A 12,448-nucleotide genomic window follows, 5' to 3' on the forward strand; every position below is an offset into this window, starting at 1 on the left:
AGATTAAAATCCGCTATGGAAGAAAATGAATATCACTACAATAATAATGTAATGGACAGTGGCAAAGAAAGAAAAAACCTATTTAAAATGTACGATTTGCGCAGAATGTTGCAGCAAAATTGCAGCGCATTGCAGATTACGGGATCCACACAAACCCGTCAACATGTTACCGTGGAATTTGAGCACTACTGTAAGTGATTAAAAAGTATAAATCAGAAGAAAAATCAAGCAAGAAGACAGATTATTTGTAACAACAGAGAATGTATGTTTCAAAGACTATAGGATAACTAAAAGCATGATCAAAAACAAATAGTTGTATCCATCTCATGTATGTCACCCGCCGTGACGTGGATCAGAAGCACAGCGATTGACACAATGCAACAAAGTCTGAACGGAATGCAAATAAGCGTGGAGAGGTGAATACTGGAAATCACACAGATGTAAAGAGGAACATGGTTTAGAGAGTATATGCAAATTTGAGACCTCATAGTGACTGTTAAAGAAGGATTGGCCAGGACAAATCACTAGAAGCAATTTAGCATTCGAGATTGGTAACGGAATGGCAGAAAAAAAATTGCGTGCCTGAGAGGTTCACCGCATAGATGGAGCAATAAAATCGGCTCCTGCAGCAATAAAATGGAATGTAACATTGCATATCAGTCATCGCTCACGGCCTTGACAGAGGTCTTCATCCAGCAGAGAATTGACAACGGCTGATGATTTTCCTGGAACGGTTAATCGAATGTACCGCTTTTAAATATCTGTAATGTACTAATTGTTAATGTAACTTAATAGCAGGCAATTTAGAATAATATTTGGGGTATTACAACTGTACTGAATAGACAACTTTCCATTGATCACGTGCATTTCACAGCAGCCTCAGTGAGTCTGGTCGGTTACAAGTACTTTCCTCTTTCTACCGTCTTGCCTTTTTTTTGGAGAGGAGATGGACTTGGGGAGGAAAGTATTATAGAATGGCTCTCCTTTAGATGAGCTGTTTTACTTTCTACTTTCGCCACGAGAAAACGGTTTGGTTTGGAATACTGCACACTCAGGTCAGGAGAGATTGTATCTGAGAGGGTGCAAAGTATGCAGTCTGACCAGTTTTAACGGAATTCATTTAGCCTATGGCCCTGCAAGTGTTTTATTATTATTATGTCTATTTAGCCAGCAAGAGAAGGATCACATATAAGCACAATGCACCCTTAATCCTCTTGCAAGTGGCCCACTAAGGATTACTAAATAAGGGATTTGAATTTAGCTTTGTGCCCTTTTTCCGGGCGATTCTAAGAGCATTACAAATATTTTACTAAACTTCTGGGGATAAACTACTCACCTTAGTGAAAAAGGAAAAGCCGACTCCTGGACCACCAGGACAAGATTGAACAAGCAGGGCACCACAGAAAACTTTGTCGTTAAAATAAACACAACCTTAAGAGCCCCTGTAATAGAGTAGCTAAAAAAGATAACACAACTTTTATCATGTACTTGGAGGATTTTGAAGTAATAAGTAGGATTGTGTGAAGTGGGGCAGGTTCTTGAGGAGTTTGTATTGTCTCTAGTCCTGCGGGTTTTGTCCAATAATTTCGTTTAAACCACGAATATCATCTAAATGAAATCGTCTCATTCTTTTATTGTCACTCAGCAATAATATTTCACTTTTGGGGACTACACACAGTTTCAGCTTCTTATTTGGAAAGTTTATATTTTCCCAAAAAGTAATAACTTGTTAAAGTTGGGTCATTGTAAGTAAACTGATTTTTTTTGCCAACAATGGTGTTGTATGATGTACAGTTTGTGCCCCTTTATGATTTGTAGGTTTTTTTACGTTGCAGTGAAGTTAGCTGGTGTAAAGAGAAAATAAGGCACCTGAATGCAACATTGCCAGATTAGCTGCTGTGTAGCCACATGTATAGTGTGGGTTAATAGTTCAGATACCATTTATATGCTAAACTTTATTCTTAACTACAAAAGAATTGACGTATTAACGAATGCGACTCCAGTTGTACTGTGTGTGTGCGTGTTGTAAATAGTATAAATGACCACAGGTTACCTTTGATCATCTGCCGCCCACAAGCCAGTACACAATAGAGGTGCTACTTGACCACTGGCTCGGCATACTCGAAGCTTTGAGACCCACTTGTATATTAGGGTTGCGTTTTGTGTGTTTTTAGGTTGTGCACAGCATATTTGATAAGAGCGTGAGGAAGGTGGTAACCCCATTGGAAAGGGAGAGACTTTACCAAAGGGCATCTTGGCCATAATCTCAGTGGTTACTCATTAGCCGTGTTTTATGCTTGCCTGCCATGTCTTGATTCTCGCTCTTGTCTGCTTCACGCAGGACTTACCTACGAGGAGGTCATCAGCTTCGTGCCACCAGACCTTGAAGACCTCGACATGATGGATGCGTGACAGCAAATCCGCAAACATGCACACACAGGCTCACGCACACTCTCACGTGCGCTCGTAAGCATGCACAGCATTCTATCAAAACGGTCCTTCATCCCGATGCAGCAGTTGGGTGGCATCATAACGACGGTGTCTCTTTAAGAATAGGCTCCCTCAAAGCCCGGATGCACATACGCAGCGAGAAGGGTTACAGGGTATGGTGGTGTGTGGTAGTTTTAAATATGCACTGACAGTTAAAACTTAACCATGGAGCAGACTTCCGTTTGGGAAAGTAAAGAGACTACGTGGTACGCTAATGTCTCACGTTCGGGATTTAAAGGGACATGTCCTGTGCAGTCCATTTGTCGGCCAGAGCAGTGGTAATTCGTGCTGCCTTCACCCTTTGCTGCTGGCAATTGCATTCAGAATAAAGGACATTTTTTTGAACGGGCAAGTTTCAGTATCCTTAATAGAAGCGCCCAGTTCGGCTTTACGGGGGAGCATTAAAAACTAAGAGTTTGCCCTTAATTTACAGCCGTGATGAGTGTTGCCTCACCGGCAGGGATTGACTCGCTGCGGGTAACCACCTTGGCCAAACCACGCCACCCCCTTGCTACAAGACATGCACAGAGAGTACTGAATACAGTGCATCATCCATATGTTTGCCATTGAGCGCGGCGCTACCTGTACCAAAATGGACATGCACTTTCACGCAACAAGCCGTGGCTGCAGCAGAAAGTATGCTCAAACTCAAGTACACACTCACACGCACGGTGTTCTCACTGGTATTACTCGTGTCAACGTTACAGACAATCACAAAACCGTTTCCGCAGGCTGCAACTAACCTTGAGTCATCCTGAATTTCACATATATGTAAAAACCGAGATGTTGTAAGAACATGCCACTGAACATGTGTACACTGGCTTACATGTTTCGCAATATATGAATGGTATCCTCGAACACCAGTGCATATTTTTATGACATTAGTATTTGGAGATGGGCTTGAAAAGTAAGCCTAGCAATAGGATTGTGTGACTTCTGTCTTTTTGAAAGTTTTGACAATTGCTCATGTGTGTGAAACTTCAGGTAATTGCGAAAAATGTTAAAACGAAAACACAACTTTAACTGGTCGAATTTCCAGTCGACTGGTAAAAGCGGTTTGGGTTTGTTCAAGCTCTGCGTGTTCCTTGACACCAGGGTATATATGTTGAACTCCTTTTGCACCGTACTTAGCCAATCGTGCTAATCGGAGGTGCGGTTGTACAAACACCGTTCCTCAATTGTATCTAACATTCAAGTTGTCTTGTAGTTCTCCTGTTAATGACTCCCATCCCCCTTTTTCCTCTTTGGCCACCTGATCCTCGGAGAAAACAAAGTCGTAATAAGGAATGCAGATCACCATGCGGCTGGCTTGCAGGTTGCCAGACAAGAACGTGTTCAATTTGCTGGAAATGGGGTGTCAGAATTCTACTGCACCCTCAATTTACAAACACTCTTGTGTCCTTTTGTCGTGGGAGTAATGAGCATGCTTGTTCCATGCCTTTTGACGAGCTTACAGGGACGGCTGTCAAAAACACCCACCTATAATCCCAGGATGCTTTGCTTTATATACCACATCACAAGTGCCTCTCTTTCCTGTAGACGGTGTCACGGCCAGTGTGTTGCCACTTTGATGAGCCATGTTTCGTCCTATTTTATCACAAAGCAGTGTTGCTTCAGTTTACATAATATTGCTAGTTTCCAGCCCAATGCGCCACAGCAATATGCCATCACTCAGCGTTTGTCACCCGTCTTAGGCTTTTTTTGTGTATTTATTTGACTTCCAAGCAGTGGGTAACACTGCTATGTCTTACCAATAGGCCATATATCACAGCATGTATTGGGCCATCTCCAGTTTGCTGCAGCCTGCTATCTATTCACTCCTGGCCTTCCATTCAGTGGAAAGGCAGGCAACAAGTAAAAGCTGTCGCATGCAGAATTATTTATGTTTAAAAATGGTCTCCACCCTTAAAGTGTATAACACTTTGCTACTTTGGGGTAGACGTTAATGCATACTCGTGCAAATGGGTTTATTGTTTTATCAGTAGTAGTTCATGGATATGTGTGGGTTTTCGATTTTTGCATGTGAAGTTAATTCCTTTTCGTGCAGCATGCTACAATCAAGTTGTGTGTGTACTTCATAGCTTGCAGTGAAGGAGCCTCGTCTCGCCGCTCTCGCATCTCACTGCAGCGGCCTTCATTTGTGTTGCGCCCGAGAAAGAAAGTGTGCGCTCTGTGATACAACGGGCAGCAATTACATTTCTGGAAATGTACTGATCATTTATTATTCGGGCTATATAAGCGCGCGTGTGTGTGTGTGTAGTTGCAGAAGCTGTGCAAGTGTACATATACACAAGTATGAAAAAGAAACCACAGAATTGTCAGGATAAAATTCTTAATGCAAATGATGAATGTATGGCCTTTTATTCTGACCGCTCTCTGTTGGTTTTATTTTTTCCGCTTTTGCGTCAAAGACCTGTCAAGTGTAATACTAGATGCATACACTGCACTGTATACACACCGGGTCTGAGCTATGTTGACAGAATCCTTTCAGTGGTTTTATTGGGGGGGGAGGGTTTACATCGCCAATGTCCCCTTCAACTAACAATAGGGGAAAATACCATGGCAGTGTTTGGGCCGTTCAATCAATACGTTAATCAGACTCGTAACGTTGTGCAGTTTACAATATCGCGTGTGTCACAGGTTTCGGAAAGTCCACAAACAGTATTAATTTGATTTTCAAATGAAACGCACTGCATTTGTGTGGAGTTGTGAACATCAAGAACATGAAAAGTCAAAACTTGTATGTGTTGAAAGTCTGTTGCCCCTGTTAGAACGAAGTTGTCACGTCTCGTGCGCTCAGATGTCTTGCGTATGTATAAACTGCGCCAAGCATCAGTCTCGCTATACAGTATGCAAAATGCGTTTGTATATGTATATACACGTACGTTTAACGTTGATTTTAGTGATCTATTTGACTTCTTTAGTTTCGGTTTAAATGCGTCATTTATTTGCTCAGAATCGTTGGCCGTTCGCCACTTGTATCCGCCACTGCTTACACGAGTATCGCTACGAGCAGACTTGTTTTTGGGGGTACATGTCACTGAGGCCCCAAAACCCGAAAGAAGAAGTAAGCAAAGCTCGCATCCTCTCTGATCTCCAGGGAAAGGGGAACCCCCCCCCTATCAACTGAAACAATGACTTCGGAGTACAGCATTTGCATTTTGTTCTGCTCCCATTGGTTTGGTCCGAAGGTGGTGCCCTTTAGTGCTGCCTCCAGTAAGCCACTTCCGACCATATTTTGTTGAGTTTACCACGTGGCAGGCTTTCGCGACCAATATCCATAAGAGTTTTTTTTGGGTTAGATCGTGTAAAAATATAAATGTGTCGTTGAACCCGCCACCACCCGACGCAGGCAACGAGTAAGGGTTGTCACGTAAACAGAACGTCGCCAATTCGTCACTAGTACAGCACCACCGGTGTGTTGGAGAGCCAAGTCACAACATTTACAATCTGAGTACGACGTTTCGCCAATAATTTCAACTAGCTTCATCGAGCTAGTTTTAATTACTGGCGAAACGTACTCCGATTGTAAATGTTGTGGCTTTGCTCTCCAACACACCGGTGTGTTGTACTAGTGACGAATTGGCACGTTCTGTTTCACGTGACATCCCTTACTATTTGGCTGTGTCGCGTGGTGGCGGGTTTAACGACACATTTATATATTTACACGATATAACCCTAAAAAAAACTATTTTGTGGAGTTCTTGCCCATTCAAAACGTGCACATGTATTTTCCACTATTGCAAGCTATCGCCTCTACGCGTTACCTACCACAAGGCATATTCACTCCCCCCGTTGAATCCATTTAACAAATGAGCTCTTCGGCAGCGTACACGTCGTCGCAGAGCCCATGCGAAGTACATGTACTCGTATATCTTGTTCTAGTGTGTTTGTTCAGGCGTTAGCGCCACCAGCAACAACACGCGCACATCTAATTGCATGCGTTCTGCTTATGTTGATTGAAAATCCCCTCCGTTCATTGCTTGCCAATACCGAGTGTTGCACTGCGTTATTGAGTGTCTGCCAGTATACGACGAGAGAAAGGACTGTATTTATATGCAATAATATCGCCGTCTCCTGCCTTCCGTTTATATATAATCTGTGTGAATTTTATTTAAATATTTGTTCTCCCCCCCTCCTCCTCCCCATGTCATATCCACGCTTCTATATTGTTTAGTTGATCAGCCATTACTTAAAAAAAAAGTTTCACTCTGTGATGTATATTTTTTATTTCATAGCAGAGGTTAATCTTTGCGTGTGATTAACGAATAAAGTGGCTGGTGCTTTTATGTTGCGCAGTCTTATTGTTGTACGCTTGTGTTTTTGACTCGTTTTCTGTAAGGGTGCCTACATTCTAAATTGTGTTTTTTTTCTGTCGCATCGATACATGAGGGTGACGTTACGAACAATAATGTATCGATACGTAACAGCTGAATGGTTAAATCAGATACTTCTTTTTTAATCATCAAGGTTTGAAGTCCAGATCGTGCTTGGATCGTTGGCCACCACGCACAGATTATTACGGAAACGATTTGACGATGCTGCGTTGGCTGCCAGTGATGCCCTAACCACAATGAACACAAACTCCCCAACACATTTGGTCAATAACACTGGCCCAATGGTCATAAGCTCATAGATGTGATGTGAAGGGGTCATTGCTCAAAACGTTACCTATTTTATATGCTTCCTTGTAAGGCCACAGTGTTATTGACTGATGATTATTCTAGGATTTTCGGAGCTATGTTAGGACTAGCAGAGGGCATCGCATCAATAATCCGTTGTACTGTAGTTCTAGACTGCCACATCTATGCCTCTCGCCTTCCCCAACCCCACACTGACCAGCGTGGTGATGTTTGGTCAATCTGCACGGCGTTAGGTGACCTTCGTATCCAGCGGTGGATTGACAAAATACATTTTATAGAGGTAACGGAGTTTAAAGAGAACGAGGAAACTGGACCACGGAGTGTTAAGGTCGTTTCAGACAATTTGCGGTAATTATTTTATTTTTTAAAAAGCTATACATTCGCACGATACAAGCCACACATAACTCGCTCCTCCTTGCTGCAACGAACCGCGGTCGCGGACAAATGCAGAAGTATATTTAAACAGTGTCGGGAAATCCAGCGTCCGCCCCCCACTGTGGTCTAAGTTTGGAGTAAAAGCGAAAGAGGAATTTCGTTATTTGGCAAATTATTCCACTCGTCCGAACAGCCGCGGCTAACGGCACGGGGTAAGCGAACACGTATTTACGGTAAGAGCGGAACGGTTTCGGGGCAGTGTTTGTAAATAAGAGGTTTGTTTTTGGGTTAGATTGTGTATTTATAATATAACACGCGTCGTTAAAGCCGACGCAGCCAATTTGTAGGGGTTTTCGCGTTAACAAAACGTGGCAAATTCGTTGCAAGTCCAGCACACCGGTGTGTTGGAGAGTAAAGCCACAGCATTGTGACCATTCGAGTTACTGTGACGTTTCGCCGGTAATTGCAACCAGCCTCATCAGGCGATGGCCAGAGTTGTGGATACATAATCCTGTTTGTACACAATACGGTATTGATGCCGCACGTTCGTTCATTCACTGCGAGAGATGCGTCCGTACACCTCCACCAACGCATATTGCATACAAACACTCACATAACCATGACATTCACGCGGGAATTATTTATTTTCGAATTAATGCATTCGGAACGTAGTGAACAAATAGACATGTTTTTAGTGATTGAATACTCGTGTTGTCTCTATTTTAATTGGAAATACGGTGATGTACACAGTCGTTGGCATAAAAGACAATACAATACGGCGTACAAACCTCAAAGTAAACATATAACCACATTAGTCACAGACGTGTAAGTACAGCACACAACAAATATAGCTCACACGACCACACCTATACACAAAGACAAAATATCTCAGCCTCAACAGACCTTTGGGGGCAAGTGCTCTTCGGGGTACCGATGGAGGCAGGGCACCACGCCCGCCTGCCTCGTGGTGACATTTACACATCCGCACCACGTACTCGACCACCACCACCACATCTACTCTCATTTGAGGCCGAGTCGACCTGTGGGGAGACCCAGGACCGGTTCAGATCGTCGTCAGGGAGTTGAACTCGCCGGTCGCCAGATTCGTAGCTCAGCGCACTAACCACTGCGCCACCACTCCCCCCCCACCGATATCCACACAGGTACAGAGCCACACACCGTCACCACCACCACCCACCTGCGTCTCTCTTCCATTGGCTGTTCCATGACGTCTTCACCTGTTGAATAATTTAAGTGTCGGCACATGCGGTAGGGCGCGGGCGGGGCGTGAAGTGTTCCTCCAACCATTGCACCTCAAGACACACGACCACCTTGTACACTCACGCACTCGTCCACTTTATTCACTCATCCAACTCACCCCACTCGTCCACCCCACCCACTCATCCACTCACCCCACACGTCCACCCCACCCACTCACCCACACGTCCACCCCACCCACTCACCCACACGTCCACCCCACCCACTCACCCACACGTCCACCCCACACCACTCATCCACTCACCCACACGTCCACCCCACCCACTCACCCACACTCCACCCCACCCACTCATCCACTCACCCACACGTCCACCCCACCCACTCATCCAACTCACCCCACACGTCCACCCTGCTCGTGTTTACCCAGCGCGATAACCACTGCGCCACCGCCGCTCCTGTAAACACCGTCGACGCAGGAGGGTGTCTTTCGTCTTCTCACCATCATCATCACCACCACCACCATCATCCTACCTGCGCCTGCAGGTACAGGGTGACCCATCTGGGCCGTGAGAGATGGCGCAAGCGTCGTCCCGCAGAGGCTTCTACCGCATCGAGATCAACAAGATGGTGTGGGAGGTGCCCAAGAGATACAGCCAACTCTTCACTGTCGGATCGGGAGCCTACGGGACTGTGTGGTGAGCGAGCGCCGACTAGCAGCAGCACACACTGACTAGGCAGCAGCACACACTGACTAGGCAGCAGCACACACTGACTAGCAGCAGCACACACTGACTGGCAGCAGCACACACTGACTAGGCAGCAGCACACACTGACTGGCAGCAGCACACACTGACTAGGCAGCAGCACACACTGACTAGCAGCAGCACACACTGACTAGGCAGCAGCACACACTGACTGGCAGCAGCACACACTGACTAGGCAGCAGCACACGCTGACTGGCAGCAGCACACACTGACTAGGCAGCAGCACACACTGACTGGCAGCAGCACACGCTGACTAAGCAGCAGCACACACTGACTAGGCAGCAGCACACACTGACTAGGCAGCAGCACACACTGACTAGCAGTAGCACACACTGACTAGGCAGCAGCACACACTGACTAGGCAGCAGCACACGCTGACTAGCAGTAGCACACACTGACTAGGCAGCAGCACACACTGACTAGGCAGCAGCACACACTGACTAAGCAGCAGCACACACTGACTAGGCAGCAGCACACACTGACTAGGCAGCAGCACACGCTGACTAGGCAGCAGCACACGCTGACTAGGCAGCAGCACACGCTGACTAGGCAGCAGCACACACTGACTAGGCAGCAGCACACGCTGACTAGGCAGCAGCACACACTGACTAGGCAGCAGCACACGCTGACTAGGCAGCAGCACACGCTGACTAGGCAGCAGCACACACTGACTAGCAGTAGCACACACTGACTAGCAGCAGCACACGCTGACTAGGCAGCAGCACACGCTGACTAGCAGTAGCACACACTGACTAGGCAGCAGCACACACTGACTAGGCAGCAGCACACACTGACTAGCAGTAGCACACGCTGACTAGGCAGCAGCACACACTGACTAGCAGTAGCACACGCTGACTAGGCAGCAGCACACGCTGACTAGGCAGCAGCACACACTGACTAGCAGTAGCACACACTGACTAGGCAGCAGCACACGCTGACTAGCAGTAGCACACACTGACTAGGCAGCAGCACACACTGACTAGGCAGCAGCACACACTGACTAGCAGTAGCACACACTGACTAGGCAGCAGCACACACTGACTAGGCAGCAGCACACGCTGACTAGGCAGCAGCACACACTGACTAGCAGTAGCACACACTGACTAGGCAGCAGCACACACTGACTAGGCAGCAGCACACGCTGACTAGGCAGCAGCACACACTGACTAGGCAGCAGCACACGCTGACTAGGCAGCAGCACACACTGACTAGGCAGCAGCACACGCTGACTAGGCAGCAGCACACACTGACTAGGCAGCAGCACACGCTGACTAGGCAGCAGCACACACTGACTAGCAGCAGCACACGCTGACTAGGCAGCAGCACACACTGACTAGGCAGCAGCACACACTGACTAGGCAGCAGCACACACTGACTAGGCAGCAGCACACGCTGACTAGGCAGCAGCACACGCTGACTAGGCAGCAGCACACACTGACTAGGCAGCAGCACACACTGACTAGGCAGCAGCACACACTGACTAGGCAGCAGCACACGCTGACTAGGCAGCAGCACACGCTGACTAGCAGCAGCACACACTGACTAGCAGAAGCACACACTGACTAGGCAGCAGCACACACTGACTAGGCAGCAGCACACACTGACTAGGCAGCAGCACACACTGACTGGCAGCAGCACACACTGACTGGCAGCAGCACACACTGACTAGGCAGCAGCACACACTGACTAGGCAGCAGCACACACTGACTAGGCAGCAGCACACACTGACTAGGCAGCAGCACACACTGACGAGCCAGCAGGTGAGTGCTTCAATACGCGGCAGTACAAGCAAGCTGTGTGCGGACCTGTTTTGACATTGTTTCATCAGCAGCAGTCGGGCTTGCGATAACCAATGCAGGTGACCTGCCATATGTTAATAGGCAAGGACTCCTATACATCAAAAAATGGATTCTAGGTGTGAATGAGCAATGAACATTGGTGCATCGGTAGCAACGATTGCTTTTGTTCCGATACATCGATGTTTTAATGTTCACCTGTGTTTTGCTTTCCATGTTGAGTTTTTACTGCCACAACTTTTTTTTAAAGCACTGATACAGATACAAACTGGACTGTTATATTCTTATTCTTAGGTTTTTTCGGTAAAGTCACGTAGGTAAAAGATCAAATTAATGAAAACAACTAAATTTATTTTTTTTACCTACGTGACTTTACCGAAAAAAACCTAAGAGTATGAATCCTTGCAGTCACGAAAGCTTCAAATCTAGAACATGCCTTAATTTTTCATTCAACATTTTCCGGAATGCTTCTAGGCCGGCCCAGAATAGGGAATATTGGCACAAGGCACTACTACCACTAGCGTACAAGGTGTGCATATCCCCGGTAATCTTATAAGAATGTCCCCCCGTGTTCCTATTGTCCTTTGAGATCGAAATAAATATAATTCGGGCAAAATGAGGCAAGATGGATGTGGCGTGCCAAAATAATGAAAACCGTGTTTCAAACATCAGCAATGGTCATTCCACCGCTGCATGAATGCCTCCCCCACTGGGGTTACACGGATAGTATTGTGGATTAAACGGCCGTTTATAAATTTCTGTAATTAAAACTCACGAGGCAGAGGATATCCACCGAGAAGATGGAGCGATGAAATCGGATGGCCAGGGTTTTGGTGTGGATGGCAGGATCATGAGAGATGGCGGCAGCTTGCGAAGGCCTTCTGTGATGTGTCATCATCTGCCTAGCCACCTGCACATGAGGCTGATCTCCTAGCGGCCTAGCCCCATCATGCTTGGTGGACGTAATCTCAAGCACGTTCCATCCCTCGGTTGCCAACCGTGGTAATCGGAGGTGCGGGGGAAGGGCAACAAACTGAACACACAAAGAAGTTCGAAAGAAGTGAGTTTTCAATCTATTTTAAAAGTGCATAGACCCCAGTGGCTTCCTAGTATCGGCAGTAAGAACGTTCCAGACGGCCGCAGAGGCGCATCTGAAAGCGCG

At 46.5% G+C, this 12,448-nt stretch overlaps 2 protein-coding genes across 6 annotated transcripts in view; both read left to right on the forward strand.

Moving 5' to 3' along the window:
* Positions 1–6,802, forward strand: part of LOC144721251 (mitogen-activated protein kinase 14-like) — a 32,080-nt gene extending 25,278 nt beyond the window's left edge. For both annotated transcript variants that reach the window (XM_078598728.1, XM_078598727.1), the window contains exon 12: positions 2,342–6,802. In XM_078598728.1, the coding sequence (XP_078454854.1) occupies positions 2,342–2,412 (71 nt within the window). In that variant the 3' untranslated portion in view covers positions 2,413–6,802. The remainder of the gene's footprint in view (positions 1–2,341) is intronic.
* Positions 6,803–7,670: 868 nt separating this feature from the next.
* The window catches only part of LOC144721252 (mitogen-activated protein kinase 12-like), a 34,086-nt gene continuing 29,308 nt past the window's right edge, over positions 7,671–12,448 (forward strand). The window contains exons 1-2 of one of the 4 annotated variants that reach the window (XM_078598731.1): positions 7,671–7,720; positions 9,270–9,421. In XM_078598731.1, the coding sequence (XP_078454857.1) occupies positions 9,300–9,421 (122 nt within the window). In that variant the 5' untranslated portion in view covers positions 7,671–7,720; positions 9,270–9,299. Of the gene's footprint in view, positions 7,742–8,685; positions 8,778–9,269; positions 9,422–12,233; positions 12,347–12,448 lie in introns of those variants that run through there. The other 3 variants (XM_078598729.1, XM_078598730.1, XM_078598733.1) reach the window with 3 other exon arrangements.

This window comes from Lampetra planeri, chromosome 11 (genome assembly GCF_965212315.1).
Source record: "Lampetra planeri chromosome 11, kcLamPlan1.2.h2, whole genome shotgun sequence".
In the NCBI taxonomy this organism is placed as follows: domain Eukaryota; kingdom Metazoa; phylum Chordata; class Hyperoartia; order Petromyzontiformes; family Petromyzontidae; genus Lampetra; species Lampetra planeri.